General features: G+C 45.1%; 1 protein-coding gene and 1 long non-coding RNA gene across 2 annotated transcripts in view; both read right to left on the reverse strand.

Annotated features, from left to right (window-relative positions):
* Positions 1-6,391: 6,391 nt before the first annotated feature.
* On the reverse strand, positions 6,392-8,894 carry LOC120867236. Its single transcript, XR_005721824.1, has 3 exons — positions 8,360-8,894; positions 7,844-7,928; positions 6,392-7,274 (listed from the first exon to the last, which is right to left on the reverse strand). It is a non-coding gene; the product is annotated as an uncharacterized LOC120867236 (long non-coding RNA).
* Positions 8,895-10,556: 1,662 nt separating this feature from the next.
* LASP1 (LIM and SH3 protein 1) overlaps positions 10,557-18,299 on the reverse strand; it is a 39,870-nt gene continuing 32,127 nt past the window's right edge. Inside the window, exons 5-7 of the mRNA XM_040245510.1 lie at positions 16,468-16,615; positions 15,784-15,887; positions 10,557-13,605 (exon numbers count right to left, since the gene is read on the reverse strand). Coding sequence (XP_040101444.1) covers positions 13,432-13,605; positions 15,784-15,887; positions 16,468-16,615 — 426 coding nt within the window. The 3' untranslated portion in view covers positions 10,557-13,431. The remainder of the gene's footprint in view (positions 13,606-15,783; positions 15,888-16,467; positions 16,616-18,299) is intronic.

The raw sequence follows: 18,299 nt of genomic DNA on the forward strand, positions 1-18,299 counted from the left end.
ATAAAGTGAGAGGAAGTAGCTATTCTGCTCCTAAAGCTTTTCTCCTTATTTTAAATAATAGGACTTGATGGTTCCAGCATGAATGGTTCCAGCAATCCATGAGAGAGTGAGGTTTATCTTCACTCAAGTAAATGGATTCCAAGAAGCTCCAGGACTATTTCAGTTTGACTAGTATCTGCAACCATCACTCTTACTATTAAAATAGAAAAAATAGTGCCCACTGAGCTGAAATAATGCTGGAGCCCTCCTGGATCTCCCATTTTCTTCTCCTTGAGTTTGATCACTTTACTTCTGCTGAAGATACACCCTTTCCCACTGGACTTCTCAGAGGCTGACTTTGTTTTCCTGAGCCCTTGACGTTTTAAATCATCTCTGGAGCTGATGAAGGAAAGAAAAACTAGAAGATATGGAAATTCCCCACAGAATTGGGATAGAAATTGTGGGAAATTCTCAAGTTCGACAAGAGGGTTAAGAGATTTAATAGGGTTGAGAATGAGTGAAAATTGTGGAGAAAATATGAATTGTAACAAGATTTTACTACACTTTAATAGCAAAAAGACTTACCTTTATTTTGAGGGGTCAGAAATTAACTGCCTTTCTTTGATGGATGGTCCAACTAATTCCATCAGTAGCAGGAATTTTTTTCTCCAGAGTCTAGTATTTGTATATTTATGCACAAAGTTCTTTCTTTTATCCTGATTTCATTTTCTTTTTTTCAATTTAAGGATTCACCCACAATTAAATTATAAGGATTAAAAGTTGTCAGATACCAGAATACAAAAATAACACTTTAATTAGCTTTTTTTCCGCCTTCTCTCACTCTTTTTTCCATACATGCTTTGGAAACCCTAATCCATTTCTTAATCAAAGCACTGGTGATTCCAAATTGAGAATATTAGATTATATGGGGGAAAAAAGAAAAATTTTTAAAGGTAAAATTTTTCATATAAATAGTGAATATTTTAAATATTTCCTAGATGGATGTTAAGTTCATTGCCTTAGAGAAATAAATTTAACATTGTGAAATTGCTTTGATTTCTTGAATTACCAAGTCTCCACACCAGTTATTTTCAGCATGTTTACAAAAGAATAATGGCTTAATTTAAAACATTTTTTTAATCTGGATTGTGAATTGTGTTACACACTTCACCTGACATGATTGCTGCAGCAAATTTTTTTTAGCTCACATTATTTTGTTATTAATAATTGTGAGATTATTATCTCATCCTTCCCAGAAATTTGGAACATAAGAAAATCTGATTCATTCTTTGGATACAGTAAATAAATGATACCATCTTGTTACCAATAAAAAGTAGACTGATAAATTCTTCATTTGATTATTAATAGATACAGATAATCTTTGAGACCAAAATTGCAGTTTCCTCAACTTGGCAGTTTTTTTGCTGAATACATTTGTCATCAGGAATGAAATGTGATACCAAATTTTAAAATGGGAAATTAACTTTCAAAAGTATATATTATTATCGATAGTATTGATGGTTAAGTGATGGTAGAGGCAGTCATATCACCACAAAAAGGGAGCATTTGCAAAATGAATAGCTTAAAAACAGTGGGGGACTGTCTGTCCACTTCTAACCCACTCTAGAACAGTCATGATAAAATAATGATGTAAATTGTCAACAGGTCAGATAATTTATCCTGTACCTCTTTCTAAACTACGAGATTAACCTGGGTTTCTAGCTTTTTCCTCTTTTGATAATGATTTCCTCAGTCTCTTTTGAGCTTGATTTATAGGATGGTTTTTATTTCCACTAGAAGACAAACTTAACAACACATCATCATATTTATCTTTACTATTGTTTCTAAACACAGACATCACACCACAATAGCACTAATAACAATCTAATGACACTCATTTTCTTAGAGACTAAAGTTTCTATCTTGTGAGAAGTACTCTGTGCCTTATGAAACTATAGAACTTTTATCATTAATACTTTTTTAGATAATTCCTTTGCATGCTGTGCTGACCCCTCAACTTTATCATCTTCACAATGTAGTACATATTGTACTTGGGAAGCCACTCAGGAAGCTCAAGCAACTGTTTTATCAGGTGGCTCTCCATAACATGAACAACTGGCACCTGATTTCATACTTTATCCATCCCTTCATGGCTTAGTTGGTGCTTCCAGTTCTTCTATTAATAACAAGATATTTTATTGCCAGGATAATTATTCACCTTTGGAGATGAGAGCAAGCATGAGGTGCCCAGTAAAAGGTGTAACTGGAAAAACCACATTATGTCAATAAAAAGCAAACATGAGCCTCTTTGTGTGATGATTACTCAAGAGTTAATTGCCTAAGTGAATAATACTCAATTATATGATTACATGGAGAAGGCAATGGCACTCCACTCCAGTACTCTTGCCTGGAAAATCCCATGGGCGGAGGAGCCTGGAAGGCTGCAGTCCATGGGGTCGATGAGGGTCGGACACGACTGAGCGACTTCACTTTCACTTTTCACTTTAATGCATTGGAGAAGGAAATGGCAACCCACTCCAATGTTCTTGCCTGGAGAATCCCAGGGATGGCGGAGCCTGGTGTACTGCCATCTCTGGGGTCACACAGAGTCAGACACGACTCAAGTGACTTAGCAGCAGCAGCAGCATATGATTACAGATTTGCATGTCAGTGCTGTAAAGGATAAAAGCACAATTCTCCCACAAAAACTTGTTTCGTTATTTGATACCATACTAGCAATAGGACTCCTTTACCAGTTCCACTAGCAGGCAGCTCTGAAAGCTGTATGAGATCAGGTGATGGACATATGCTCCTTGGCTTATTGAGACATCACTAACATAGGAAAGGTGACCCGACAGGCAGCTGTATTGGACAGTCTTTTCTAAAAAACGTCTTTTAAAAAAAACGTCCCAGAGGACTAGGAACACATTTTTTTCATCAAGAAAGCAAATACAACTCCAGAAAATTCCTCAAGTAACTAGACTTTAAAAAAAAAAAAAAAAAAACTTAGTTTATCCCTTGAAAATTTTTTACATTTAAAAAGATTAATAATTGTAGATTTTCTAAGATCACTGCTTTCTTAAAGGTGCACAAAGCTGAAAAATATTCATTGTTAAAGTATTGTATTTATGGTGAACTGTCTTTATACATATTTGCTAAATTTTATTTATTAATGCTAATAAAATACAGTTAGAAACATTTCTTGTTCAGAGTTTGTCTTTATGCAAACTACTGAGCATGTAATGCCTTAAAAATTTTTTTTGTATTTTAAAAATTAAATGTTTTAAGTTGATGTATAACATATAAATTACAGGTGTACAATATAATGATTCACAAATTTTAAAGATTATACTCCATTTATAGTTATTATAAAATATTTGCTATGTAATTACTTTAAATTATTTCATGTGGAAGAACTTATTTTTATTTAAGCTGTTAATTATAGCTCTACCATGATCAAAACACTAAATGTCTTAATACAAAATAATGCTTCAATTAGCTATATACTATATATTTATTTATGTGCTTAACATTTTAGTGTATAAATTCATTTATTAGCAACAACTCATGAATAATAAATCTATAAGCAGAACAGTATTCTATACTATTTGCTGTTTAATTCACTCCCAAGCAATTGATATTCAAATTACTGCTAAAATACTACAATTGCAGTTGTCATAGTTTAATATCAGTTTCAAACAACAAAATATGTGATTATTGTGCATTACCTGCAGTTTCCTATGATAAGCTCTTACAGTGTTTTTTAAAACAAAGAAATTCTTAAATATTTCTAAAAAATGTGTCTGCCTTAGCAGTTGTTTTTTAGTTTATAATGGAGATTGTGTCAATGATTTTTCTGTCTCTCGCTTTATATATGACTTTGGTTTTATTTTTACTTAAAATATATGGAAGCAAAGCTAACTTAGAAAAGGCCATTCTAGGCTTAAACATTTGGTCTGTGATAAAGCCATAGCATATGGTTTACAAAGACAATTTTCCCACTTTATGCTTAAGTACTTTATTAAGGGAAATTCTCATTTCTAAAAGATAATGTAAAGTTAAACTGATGCTTTTTAAAAATTCAGTTTCATTTATTTTTGGCTGTGCTGGGTCTTGGTTCCTAAGTGGGCTTTTTCTCTAGTTGCAGCGCGCAAGGGGCCACACTTTGTTGCAGTGCACAGGCTTCTCCCCGTGGTGGCTTCTCTGTTGTGGAGCACGGGCTTTATGGTGTAAAGGATTCAGTAGTTGCGGTGCGTCGGCTTAGTAGTTGTGGTTACCGGGTTCCAGAGCACAGGCTAAATAGTTGTGGCGCATAAGCCTAGTTGCTCTTTGGCATGTGGGATCTTCTCGGACTAGGGATCAAACCCATGTCTCTTGCACTGGCAGGCAGATTCTTTACCTCTGAGCCCCCAGGGAAGCCCTAAAGTGATACTTTTAAGGGATTTTAAAGTTTGAACAATGCTAATTTAAGCCTTTTAAAAGAAAACAAATTTTCTGAGATTTAATAAATCATGTCATGCCAAGTTTCAAACTCAGAAAGTTTGGATTGGATTTCTTATAAAAAATACCCAATGAATTTTAGGTGGTTCCAATTTATTAATATCGTCTCATTGTTTAACTGTTTCCTAAAATATTTTCTCTTTCTCCTAACATAAAATACATTATTTTCTAGCTAAACCCCTTATTTTGTTAATCAAGAAAGCAAGTATTAATATAATTTTTAGCCAATTAATTTTATGCCAATTTTATACCAATTAATTTTTTAAGTTATCTGCATTATTTAGAGATATTTTTACTACATTGATATGTAGTAAATATTCAACCCCATTTTTGTAGGATATGATTGCCCTATGGCCCAGATTTATAAGATCTAAAGAAAACTTTATTTTACAAAAGTAATTTTTGCAGTGTTTTATTATTTTAGGATGACAATACACAAATAATTTAGATGTGAAATTTAGAAAACTTTTACCGAAATGAGCACAGGAAAACTCAAGTTATAAACTGACATAGCATGGATATGGGCACAAAGTCATAAAATTTCTTCCAAAATGTAATTGTTTATTTTTTAAAACCATTATATTTTGCAAGTTATTGAAAATATGATCTGTCTTTATATTGTGCCCAGTATCACTGGTGTATAACTGAAATAGGCTGACTGTTTTCACTGATTTGATTAGTTATATCAACTGTGTATGGCCTTCCCAGGTGGCCCTAGTGGTAAAGAACCTGCCTGCCAATGCAGGAGACATAAGAGACTCGGGTTTGACCCCTGAGTTGGGAAGACCCCTGGAGAAGGGCGTGGCAACCCACTCCAGTATTCTTGCCTGGAGGATCCCTGCAGACAGAGGAGTCTGGCAGGTTATAGCCCATAGGGTTGCAAGGATTCTGACACAACTGAAACGATATGGAAACAGACTGAAGAGCCTTGACCTCATAAAAGACTTAAGTCTGTTTAGAGACTATATATATACCATGAAGATCTACGGACCACTCCAAAATATTGACACTTGCCCTACTTACCTAGGAAAGGACCGAGAGCTGCTCTCTTGACTTGAAGTACAAAGTTTAGTTTGAAACACAGGTTATGCCAGAGTTGGAGGAACATTTTAGTGGGAAATGTTACATCAAAGACTCCAGATAACTGAAGATCATCCCTGAATATATTAATGTTCAGAGCCATTCTTCCCCCATTAGTATATCTCTCAGCTTACCTCATTTTGCTATATACCACCCCATATGGTACTTGTTAATATTCCTTAAACAGCTGAGGCAAATTATTGCTGATATATGTTTGGGGTAAATAAATATTTTCATTTTCTCCTCACAATGTGGCTGTTGGTACCCAAAAAAAGTTTTGCAGGTGAGTTTTCATTATACAAATGTCATTTGGGGAGAGCAGAAAGGTGGACTCCTGGTAAACTATAAAAGAGTTTGTTTTGTGGGAATTCTGTTCTCAAAGATGGAATTTCCATCCTAGAATTATAGGATTTTGAAATGGAAAAGCTCATAAACGATTTTTCCGGTCCAACTATTTCTTTTATCAGAATAATCTGAAGCCCAAAGGTTAAGTGGGCTTCCCTGGTGGCTCAGCTGGTAAAGAATCTGTCGGCAATTTGGGAGACCTGGGCTCAGTCTCTGGGCTGGGAAGATCCCCTGCAGAAGGGAATGCTACCCACTCCAGTATTCTGGCCTGGACTGTATACTCCATGAGGTTGCAAAGAGTCAGACACTGAGCGACTTTGACTTTCAAAGGTTAAGTGACTTATTGAAGATCACATAATTTGTTGCCTAGACAAGTTCCTAGAATGATGTTTTTTCTTGGCCAGATGTTGTGACGTATATTATACTTCCTCAATTTTCTTTTTAAAACATGGAAATTGAACATAATGTTATAAATAAAACTATTAGGCTAATCTCTCTTCTTGTTTATTTATAAGCCAGAAAGAAAAATCAAATGTAGAACAATCGTGACAGATTTTTCAAAGAAATAGATACCACAGATTTGGAGCGCAACTCTACTCTGGACCCTCAAATATATGGTTTCTTCAACCCTACTTGGACAGAGAAATGTTGAAAGTTTTTTGCTTTTGTTTTTTTAGAAAGAGAACATTTGGCAATACAAAAAAGAAACAAACACATTTATTTGAGGGTAAGAGAGAAGTTTTTCCCAAATAACAGTGTAGCCATTTTGTTTCAATAATTTATAATTCAGGTATGCAGAAAGAATGAGGACTGTATAACTGTTGCTCTCTTTAAATGAGAAGCTGGAGCCCAAGGGGCATGGAGTGGGGAAGATAAATCTTAGAAACTCAAACGACAAGTTCCTTCTACAGATTGAGACACGGAAACCACACAAACCCAGATTGTGCAATCTTTAAAGACAGTGAGTGATAAAGCAACTACTTCATAGATGAAGATAGACAACATGCTCTTGGACTTAGAAGGGAACACCCTTCATGTGAGCAAGAAAACATAATTCAGCTTAATATGAAGTTGCAATTAAGACCTAAGGGAAGGCTATCATAAATTTTTGAGCAGTTCTCCATGGTAATTTTAATGAGTCTACATTTTAGCTCTTTCTCAACATCCTCCATCTACAGCTTAAATGCACACTGCAGTTGCCAGCCATGCCCGTGGATTCCTGATGTCCCGGCCGAGTGCTTCTACCTCTGAACTCTAAAAAGTCCCTTGCTTGACAGGGGTTAACCATATCCAGAAAGCTTTAGAAGAGGTCTGCTGGGCAGCCGGATTTCTGTTGATAAGAGGCCTCTTGTTGGACTGGAATCCAGGAGCTGTGGGAAACCCAGAGAAAGCAAGGCTCAGATGGGAATACAAAGGTATCAGCTCCTGACATTGGGAGTTCCTCTCTCCGCCAAGCCCCACAGTAGGGGAAGAATTGACATCTCCCCTAAATCCCACTCCTAGGTAAATTTCATTTGGTATCTCATCCTCAAGTTAGAATGAGTTACTAGTTAATTAATTAATGCAATTATGCAAGCATAATTGTAAGCCACTCTACTGACATATTTTTACCTTTAATTACCAGGAGAAAATGGACGAAGTGGAGTTTGAGCACCTAACTTGAAGAAAAAACTAGGAAATAATAGTCCCTCCCACCATGCACACCACTCCCAACCCATTCTACCTAAAAACCCCTTGATTGTGGGCTTTATTTTCATTTTAAAAATCATTATTTTAAATTAGGTATCAAAGAAAGAAGTTGGCATTTCTTATTCTTTTCAGAGTGGTCTGGGAAATGCTACATCAATGCGTCTGAGGAAAACAAAATAGGAAAACAAGATCCCTTGTAATTTTGTTTTTGAATCAATACCCGAAATAATGACCAGAAGCAAAAATCTACCGGTGCGTCAGCAAGCAGGATGCTCGGCCAGTCAGCTTCATCCTTCCCCCCTGATCTGTGGACTCCACGCCGCCGTTTCGGGTCCCTAGAGCAGATAGATAATGTAGGACAGAATGACCAGGCCTATGATGGCAAAGAACATCAGGATGAAAATATCCAGCATTGTGGAGTCCTTGGCCGAGGACGCCTCTGGATTCCGGGGAAATGTGAGCACGAAGACTGCAGCCAGTGGAGAGAAATGGCTCCCCTTTCCCTCTACAGCTTAGCCCTCCTTTCCCCCTCCCCCTCCCAGTGTCAGAGACTAAGGGATACTGTGGCTCCATCGGCAGCTTACAACCCGCCCCCGCGCCCCCTTCCTTCGCCAACCAATCAGAAAGCTCGGGAGCGGGTAACCAAGGAACTGCTGGATTTAGACCAGGCAGAAATGGAGAGGCTCAATTTCTCCCCAGGAACCCAATCCTACCCTTTGAATCTAAATGGAGTCTGAATATTATGGAAGTAGGGAAGAGATCTGACCTGCATCCAGGTGCCCAAGGAATGATATCTCCTGAGTGCTTTTCTTCTCACTTTTTCCTCTCATGAATCCTTGGCAAAGGAACTCAAAATGATGGTTGGGGGCTGGGCGGGCCATTGGCACGTTGTAGAGTCAGGTATGGAGGGACAAGGACAAAGGTCTCACGCGTGTTTCAGATGGCATCTCAGAGGGATGGAGCTGAGACTTACAGGATTCCTATATTGTGTCAGATATTGCACTCGTGGTGTAATTTCAACCTCCCTGCAAGTCTTTTATCGATGAGGCTCAGAGATGATCAGTAACCTGCCTAATGTTTCATTGGAAAGGCCAGAGACCAATTCAAAACTAGGTTGTCCACTCCGGAATCCACATTCTTCTCTAGCCCCAGACCGGCCCACCCTGTTAATCTGAAATCCCCTCCCAGGCCTACCTGGGCTTCTCAGCTTGCAACATTTTGCACTGCTGGGGCTGCCAAGTCACTTCAGTCGTGTCCGACTCTGGGCGACCCCATAGTCGGCAGCCCACCAGGCTCCCCCGTCCCTGGGATTCTCCAGGCAAGAACACTGGGGTGGGTTGCCATTTCCTTCTCCAGTGCATGAAAGTGAAAAGTGAAAGTGAAGTCGCTCAGTCGTGTCCGACTCTTAGCAACCCCATGGATTGCAGCCTACCAGGCTCCTCCATCCATGGGATTTTCCTGCCAAGAGTACTGGAGTGGGGTGCCATTGCCTTCTCCGAACATTTTGCACAGATCCTTCCTATTACAGTGTGAGCATCAGACACCTCTCCTCCAACCATTCCTTATCTCTTTGTGGTCATTTCCCACATCCTTATCCTCTTATATCCTCTTCAGTGCTCACTGCAGTGTTATACCCAGAGAAGGCACTACAGAACTCTGGGTCAGGCCCATCCCTGTGCTGTTAAGTGTTTAGAAATGCAATTCAAGTGACTTTTTTTTTTTTTTTAATTGAAGTAGAGTTGATTCACAATTTTGTGTTAATTTCTGCTGTACAGCAAAGTGATTCAGTTGTACATATATACCTTTTTCATATTTTTCAAGTTGCTTTTTCTGAGGGGAAAGGAGAATTGATGTTTCATAGTTTAAGCTGGGTGGTGGGTAGTTATGCCTTCTTGTTTTTATTATGCCTTTTGCCTTATTTCCTATTAAATTAAAAAACAAAAGCAAATTCCCTGTGACACCTCTGGCCTAGTATCCTTGGCTCCACGCTAACTAGCTCCTCTGAGGGGCACAGGACCAGGGCACCAGCAGCCGCTTGTCATGCTAAGCCTCAGGAACTCAGGCTGCTTTAGAAGGGAGTCAGGAAACTGCTCGCGTAGGTTCGCACAGGGAGGCAGGGCAAGAGTGTCCTATGAGTTGGGAGTGGAGACTTGGCACTGGTTCCCTCCCAAGCAGACTGTCCCAAAAAGGGGAATGAATGAAGCCTCCTGGAGAGAGGGGGCTACAGCTCTGCAGCAAACAGGAGGCAGGCCAATGGAGGCAAGTTTTGCCAACTCATTGCCTGCTACTGGGGACACATTAAGCCGCCCATGGTGTCAGAGGGGGAGCAGGTGTCAGTACCATCTGTAATTATCCCGCCCAGCGCTGCTCAGCTGCTCGGAGCAGCCGTGTCATTTCCTGATCACAAAGACTCTCACTTTGGGGAAAGCCCTTTTTCTCTCCGCCCTGCTGCTATCCTGAAGCCAGGGGAAGCCTGAATTCTGTGCCTAGAGTGAAGAACGCCCCTCTCCACAAGGCCACAGCACGAGGTTGACTGTTGGCCCCAAGCTGCGGACAAAGGATCTGGATTCCTTCTCTGCCACCTTCTTTTCCCAACCCGGCAGAAAAGGGGAGGCGGGCTGCCTGATCTGGTCAAAGTTCAGACCCAACACACCTGGAGCAAAGAACTGAGCCTGGGAGATTCAAGTGTGTGGGTGCAGGGCTCCTGTCAAGGTTATGGCAGGAGGCCAGGAGCATCACATTGGGGTCCTAAGACCTCCGGCCCAGCCACTAGCTGGTGTGACTCCCACCAGACCACTGCCTTTCTGGGCTTCAGGAAACCCCATCTGTAAGATGGATATCAAGCAGTTACTTCTTTCATAGGGCTGTTCATAAAGTCAAAGGGGGATAAAAGTGTGTCTAAAAGGCCCCCAAGGAGACAGGACACACACACACCACCTCAGGACCAGAGAGAGCAAACCAAGTCCGCAGGTAAAAATTATACTTTTATTTGAGTCACCAGGAGAAAGATTCACTTGTCGTCCAAGTCAAATGTTCAGAATCATTAACAGGCCAGAAAGATTTGATCCCAAGCACAAGCCCACAAGGGAGGGGACCAAAACAGACCAAGAAAAGACGACCACCCCATATAAAAAGATGAACGGACGGCTTCACACACACACGCACACACACACACACAGATGAAATGTTTGGACAGAGGCAAATTTCACGTGATCATTTCTATTTCTTTTTAAATACAGGTTTGTGGGGTGGTATTTTTTTTTCCAGCTATTAAAAAAGAAAAAGGCCCAAAAGTGCATATGTAAGGGGGAAAAGGCAGAAATTAAGCAATAAAGTAGTTTTCCCTGGAGGGACATGAGGAAGAAAACAGGAAGTGATATTGAGAGAATTCACTTTTCTCACCATTGGGCTTCTTGCAATTTATTATTGGTCCACTAAAGTTATATTCACATTCTAGCTTTGTTGCATCTTCTTTCCTGGGATTAGATTGGCTAAAAAAAAACAACCCTCTGTGAACTGTAGGACAAGACCAGGGACTCGGCCCAGCCCTCAGGTTCTGTGCTCTGCTGGGGATGGATGATTCTGGAAAGGAATAAGGACTCTCAGCAGCCCCTAGGTCTCTCAGCACCAGTGTGATAGTCCCTTCTCTCTCTGGGGGTGTGTGAGAAAAGGTCCCCTATTTTTAGGATGGAAGGAACCAAGGGCTGGCAGCAAGATTCTAGTGGTTGGCTTGCCTTGTTTTGGAAGAAAAATTAGGCTGAACGAAAACAGGCTACTTCTTGCTCCCCAGCCCTCCTCCCAGCCTCTCACTTCCCTGCAAACCACAGGTTCTCCAACAGGATATGTCTCTGACCTCTGGTCCCAGAATCCACATTGTGCTTTGAGATTAAGAGGAAATAGAATGGACTAGTGTCTGCCCACGGCTCCCAAAATTGTTCCTTCTCTGCTTCCCTCATCCCCCACACTGCCCAATATAAGACTCTCCACCCGCCCTCACCGTGGCTGTGGCCAAGGAGGGAAAGGGATCGGTCAGGCAGGGCTCAAGCCTCTGATCAGGGGTAAATATTCTCAAGTCAACTCACAAGCAGTGAGGACTAGATGTTAAACATGCCTGCAGGCCCCTCCCCCTCCTGCAAGGCACAAGGATGCAAAGATGTCAACCATAGGGCCTGAGTCAGTGGACTTGGGGTAAAGATGGGAGGGGGAGACCCAGAAGGGTGACAGGAAAGCCCAGAGATGAATAAAATCAGGCAAGGAGGGTCACAGCCACCCAAGAGTGAAGAAGGGACTTGGAGATAGCACCATCTTCCCCTTCCTCAACCCAGGTCTGCGCTTCCAGTTTTGTAAGCCCCGGGACCCTCTCCCTTTGCTTCAAGGAGGCTTTAGGTAAACGAGCGAGCTGGGGGCAGGGAGGGGGGGGCAGGAAGAGGGGAGAACACAGCGTAGGTGACACAGGTCGCCTGGCCCCTATTCTACAGCCCAGGACACAGAGATGGGGGAAAGTATCTGCCTGGAGTCATGGTCTTTCCTCTCCCCCTTCCGCCAGCAAGCTACAGGCCCCAATATCAGCCCCCACCAAGTACACACCCCCGCCTCACTTCTGCACTTTGGAAAGGGGGGGTGGTGGGCTTCCTCCATTCAGGGATGGAAGGAGGGATTCTCATTCCAAAGAAAACATAAGGAACTTCTCGCCCTCAAGGACCTCCCCTCTGTGCACCCTCCTGAAAGCCCACACCCTGCCTGCTTCTCTCACGCTCGCACTCACACTCGCCTGTCACAGACATCTGCAGACACCCACTCCTTCCCCCTCAAGGAAGTTGTGGAGATACAGAGCGGGCTGTGGCTTCGCACAGTCCAGTCCCCCTGGGGTCAGATCAGGTGGTGTGGGATGGCGGGAGGCCATGCAAAGCCCCGAGCTGTCTTCCCAGGAGAAGCGGCCCGTCTAACCAGGTCTCAGGGGCTGGGCTGCACAGCCGAGAGGCCTGAGGTTTCCTTGCCCCATCTTTCAGGAGGAGGCAAGCCAGGGACCCCGGAGACTCAGTGGGAGGGAGAGAAAAGGGCTGCGAAGAGAACACCCCATTCCCCTCTTTCCTGCAGCTGTCCCTAAAGCAGAAAGGTGAGACCCGGACCCAAGCTGAGCTTCCAGCTCCTCACCCACACCAGGCCCGGGTGAGCAGAAGAGTGAAATCACAGTGTGAAAAGGAACCATGTGGGGAAAGATGAATGAATACCAAAGCAGGAACTTTACCCGCCTCTGTCAACCTTGAGTGGGAAGAGGGTGGTGAGGGGACCTCTTGGAGGGCCGGCAGCCCCATCTCTGAGAAGCAGAGGCAGAGCCCATCTCACTGGCAAAAGAGGAGCACCCTCCCCACCCCCATCCCAGGGCCTGGGCAGCAGGGTCCCACTCCTGGGAATGTGTGGAGCCCCTCCTCTGGGAGTCCTGGGGTTCACCCCAGTCCTGGAATGTTCGGATGTATGAGGAGGTGGGTAGGAGGGGCTGAGGGGGCAGAAAAGAGAGAAGGCAGAGGCCTGGCAGCCAACGGGTCACCCACCCAGACCATCCCCACAGGCCTTGGCCTCCTACAGAGCGGTTCATACGTGTTCCATCCAGAGAGAAAACCAAGAAGTTGGTCAAGGGGAAAACCTGCCAGAAGGGGCACCGCGAAAATGGCAGAACAAGGCTTCGGTTGGCAAAAGAAGCTGGAAGAGGGGGAGGATAAACAAGCTGTCGCAGAATTTAAAAAACAGAGACACCAAAGGGTGGACAGGTCACGCCCAGGACAGACGCGATGCTGTGGAATGCACTGAAGACAGATGGGGCGGCGGTGCCCGGCGGGCTCAGATGGCCTCCACGTAGTTGGCTGGCAGCATCCCCGTGTCACCGGTGCGCTCCACGGTCCCGTACATCCAGCCGTCGTCGATCTGCTGCACGTTGACAATGGTGTCCCCATCTTGGAAGGAGACCTCGTCCTCGTCGGCAGCACTGTAGTCGTACACAGCACGGTACCGCTTCTGCAGGGGTGGGGGCGCGGTCAGTCAGGGGTGCCTACCTCTCTGGGACCCCAGAGCAGAGGGGACCAGGAGCTGGGAGACAAGGACGGGCTAGGCTCTGCCTCAAGTTTTCTCACCTCTGTGTCACACTTTCTGAGAGCGATCACCTTATTAATACTGCATCTGGCACCTCCTAAGGGCCAGACACAAACAGGGATGGAGGTTACAGGACCTCCACCCTGTCCCCTGGAACTGGAATACAGTACTGTCCAGTGGACACCACGCTGGGTTGAGTTTAAAAGGATGACTTGCCCTGCGTGCTATTATCTGTATTATTATAAACACCAGTCTTTCTTGGTTTTTTTTGAAGCTGTTGATGAATTTGGTTAAGTTCAGGATAAAGACCAACTACTGGAAAAAAAAAACTCCAGGTGATACAGGAAGTACCTGCCAGATCCCACCTTCCAACCTCAGCCGAAGTCTCGTGTTTAAACTCCAGCTCTAGGGAATGTCCAATAAAAAGACATGAAATCCAACTGAAATCTTGGAAGCAGGCAAGATTCTAACGTCCTCTGACCATCACTGCCCTTGACACTGACTTGTTTCTGGGAATCAGCTTAGCCTTTAGGGTCCCCCAGGCCAGGTTCTGGGATCCGTTTGGGTCCAAGGCTGGATGAATCCATTAGAAATCTCCAGGATCTGCCCCACCACCCCACCCCACCTCCAAGACCCTGTTCAGACCTTCTGTTTCCATTCCCCTGGTCTGCCTCCTCCCACTGTTCATCTATTGTGATCTCAGGGGGAACTTCCCAAAATGCAAACCTGATGAAGTTACTTCCTGGCTTTAAACCCTTCTGAGGCCCCCTATCCTATTTAGCACAAAACTTCCAATTCCCCCCAACCCAGCAGAAACCAGCTTCATCAGCCCTGAAGACTATGGAATAAGAGATCACAACCCTCCAGGCTTCTTATCCTGCTTTTCAGATGAGGAAATACAGGTTCTGAGAAAGTAACCTAATTCCTGCAGGACTGATTCATAACCTCTCCCAATCCAATGCTCTTCATGTACTACTTTTATAACCAAAAGAATAAATATTAGAAACCACACACACACACACACAAAGAGGTCACAACCCTCATGGAATGACTGAAGTGACCTCAGTCCTTATCACCAACTGTGCCTTTAATCTCTTGGGCCAAGTCACCACCATCTGCGCCTGCATGCAGTAACAGCTACCCAACTCATCTCCCTGCTTCCACCCTCAACTTTTTATTGCTGCTTCTCAACACAGCTGCTGAAGCCAGCTTTTAAAACACAAGTCAAAGCCCTTACTCTGCACAGCTTGCCAGTCATGATGGCCTCCTGGCAGCCTGAAAGTCAAAGTGTTAGTCGCTCAGCCATGTCCGACTCTTTGCGACCTCAGGGACCGTAGCATGCCAGGCTCCTCTGTTCATGGAATTCTCCAGGCAAGAATACTGGAGTGGGTAGCCATTCCCTTCCAGGGGATCTTTCCAACCCAGGGGTTGAACCCAGGTCTCCTGCATTGCGGGCAGATTCTTTACTGTCTGAGCCACCGGGGAAGCCTGAAGCCTACAAGTCCCTGTATGATCAGACCTCATCCCTCTCCAGTCACCTTGGCTTTCCTGCTGCTCTCTGAACTCTCCCAGAACACTCCTGCCTCAGGGCCTTCACATTTGCTGTTCTTCTCCACCACTCATTCCTTTACTGAGCCCTTTGCTGCCCCCACCCCTTTTCTTCACGGCTTATCTATGACCTTTTGCCACATACCTACTTATCTATTCATGTTTGTCTCCCTGACTGGAATGTAAGTTCCAAGAGGGCAGAAAGGTGAACTTTTACTCAGACCAAATCCCTTCTGTCCAGAACATGCTCAGTAAGTATCTGAAGCACTGACTGGTCTCTCTGGACCCTTAGCCTTCAGATGACCTCTCAGACCCACTGCTGTTCCTTCCCTCTCTTGTGCGTCTGGAGCCTGAGGCCCCAGCAGGTCTCTTATCTCAGGCTACTTTATTTCTCTGAGAATTGTCTCGCCTGAGTTTTTTTTTCCTAAAGATTGTCCAACAAAACAAAACAAAAATAGGGTGTCCAAGAAGGGACGTCTTTTCTAAAGGGACGCCCAGGAAGCCTCCCCTAGGTTCACCCCACCTCCCACACCTCCCTCTGCCAGGGCCACTCACCCCGCCGCCGCCTGGGGCGCTGCGCTGTATGGACACTGGGGCTGCAGGCTCCTTGTAGCCACCATAGGACTGGGCCACCGGCTGCTGCTGGGGCTGCTGGTACACTGGAAGCCAGCAGGAGGTAGGCTCAGGACCTTCCGGTCAAACCCAGACCCTCCCAGAGCCGCCCCCTTCCTCCCCAAGACCATGTCGTGTATTTGCAACCCCACAGCTTTCTCAATTCCCACTTCCCAAGGGCTTCTGTCTGTGTGCACACACGCTGCTGCCACGCCCCAGCGGCACCCTCCCCATCACAGCGGGGGCCAGGACAGCCCTGACCCTGTTCATGCCCTGGGTAGGGACGGGACCTGGGGTGTGTGTGCGTGCGTGTGTGTATATTCATGCCCTGGGTAGGGATGTGTGTGTGTGTGTGTGTGTGTGTGTGTTCATGCCCTGGGTAGGGATGGGACCTGGTGTGTGTACGTGTGTGCACATGGTGTGTACTCGAGGCTTCCCTCTCTCCTCCTCCTATGTGCGTGTGTTCATGCCCTGGGTAGGGACGGGACCTGGGGTATGTGCGCGTGTGCGTTCATGCCCTGGGTAGGGATGGCAACTGGTGTGTGTACGCGTGTGCGTACTCAAGGCTTCCCTCTCACCTCCCCACCTTGCCTAAGGGTCCTCGGTCCCCACAGCCCTCCCACTCACCTGGGGTGCTGGCGGGGATGTGGTGAGGCTGCTGCTGCTCCTGGGGCCGCCGGTAGCTGCTCTCCTGGGGATCTCGGCGCTCGGGCTCCAGACCCTCACCCCCACTGGGGCCCATGCGACTCTTCTCAAACTCCTCGTGGTATTTTATCTGCAGGGACAGAAAGCACTGGGTGAAGGACCCACAGCAAACCAACCAAAGCTCCCCTTTTCCGTTGCCACTCAAGATCCTGGGACGGGAGAGACTCCTGCACGACTCCAGGCGAAGAGAGCCAGGTCCTCAGCAGGGGTGTACCGCGACGTGCCCTCCAACAAGCACTTCACCTCGCCAAGCCGGGTTTCCTCCTTACAGAGTGAGCATCAGGACCTGCCCTCAGGGGTTGCTGGAGGACGTGATGAGATGACGGATGTAAAAGGGCCATGTCAGCTAAAGTGTTAATGCCTCAACTGTGTCTGACTCTTGGCAACCCAATGAACTGTAGCCTGCCAGGCTCCTCTGTCTGTGGGATTTTTCCCAGCAAGAATACTGGAGTGGGTTGCCATTCCCCTCAGAAGGGAATGAATGTAAGTGAAAGCACCAGACGAATGTAGGCAGTCCTTTTTATGTCCCTGCAGCAGGGCTGGAGCTGCCCTACTTCCACCCTGGCCCATAGCAGTGACTCCGGTTTATAGAGCGTCTGCTAGGTGCCAGGCACTATGCCAGGAGTTCTGTATCACAGGCTCATTTTACCTTGTCAGCACCTATACGGGGGTACAGCATAGTCCCCATATAACAGACAAGGAGACTAAAGCACTGACAAGCAACATGAGTAACCCATGCTCACGGAGATTTCAGAGCCTGTGTTCTTAACCAGCAGGCGATTTTGCCTCTTGCGGGCATGACCGCATAAAGCTCCGCTGAGGACCCCAGCTTGCAGGACAAGAAAAGCTCGGCCCTCTCCGAGGGTATGTCAGTATCTGGAAGATGAGTTCCTTCTCTCCTCAGGTTAAAACATGGGCAAAAAGAGACCTGAAGAAGCCACACACCCCAGGTCTTCACCAGGGACCACCAGGACCCAGAATTGTGTTCTTAAAGTCTGGTCTTCAGACTACCTGCTGAACGCAGGTTCCAGGACCTTCCATAGAATCTACAATTTTCAGGGCTCGGGTTTTGGAATATGCACCTTTATTCTTTTTTTTTTTTTTTGGAGGGAATATGCACTTCTAAGGGGCTTCCCAGGTGGTGCTACTGGTAAAGAACCCACCTGCTAACTCAGGAGTCATGGTTCGATCCCTGGGTTGGGAAGATCCCTTGGAGGATGGCATGGCAACCCACTCCAGTATTCTTGCCTGGAGAAATCCCACGGACAGAGGAGCCTGGCGGGCTACAGTCCATAGGGCAGGTATGTGATCCATAGCACAGAGTCAGACGTGACTGAAGTGACTTAGGATGCACAGACATACGCACTTCTAAAAGCTCCCCGAGGTGAGTCTGAGTCTTGAAGGCTCAAGTCTGAGAACCAGTGATCTGGAGCAGAGGTTGGCAAACTCTGGTCCATGAGCCCACAGCCCATTTGTTCACGGTCTGCATATGAGCTAAGGACGGGTACTACGTTTAGTAACGTTTGAAGCCTGTGTGGAGAGTTAAAAGGAATGATTGGTAACACATGAAATTTCTATGAAATTCAAATTTCAGTGTCCAGAAATAAAGTTCTACTAGAACAGTCATACCCATTCATCTCCCTATTATCTCTGGCTGCTCTCACACCATCACTACAGAGCTGAGTAGCTTTGACAGGCCCTTGGCCTACAAAGCCTAAAACATTTACTCTCTGGAGCTCTACAGAAAACGTCTG

Source organism: Oryx dammah, unplaced genomic scaffold (genome assembly GCF_014754425.2).
Source record: "Oryx dammah isolate SB20612 unplaced genomic scaffold, SCBI_Odam_1.1 HiC_scaffold_8, whole genome shotgun sequence".
Lineage (NCBI taxonomy): Eukaryota > Metazoa > Chordata > Mammalia > Artiodactyla > Bovidae > Oryx > Oryx dammah.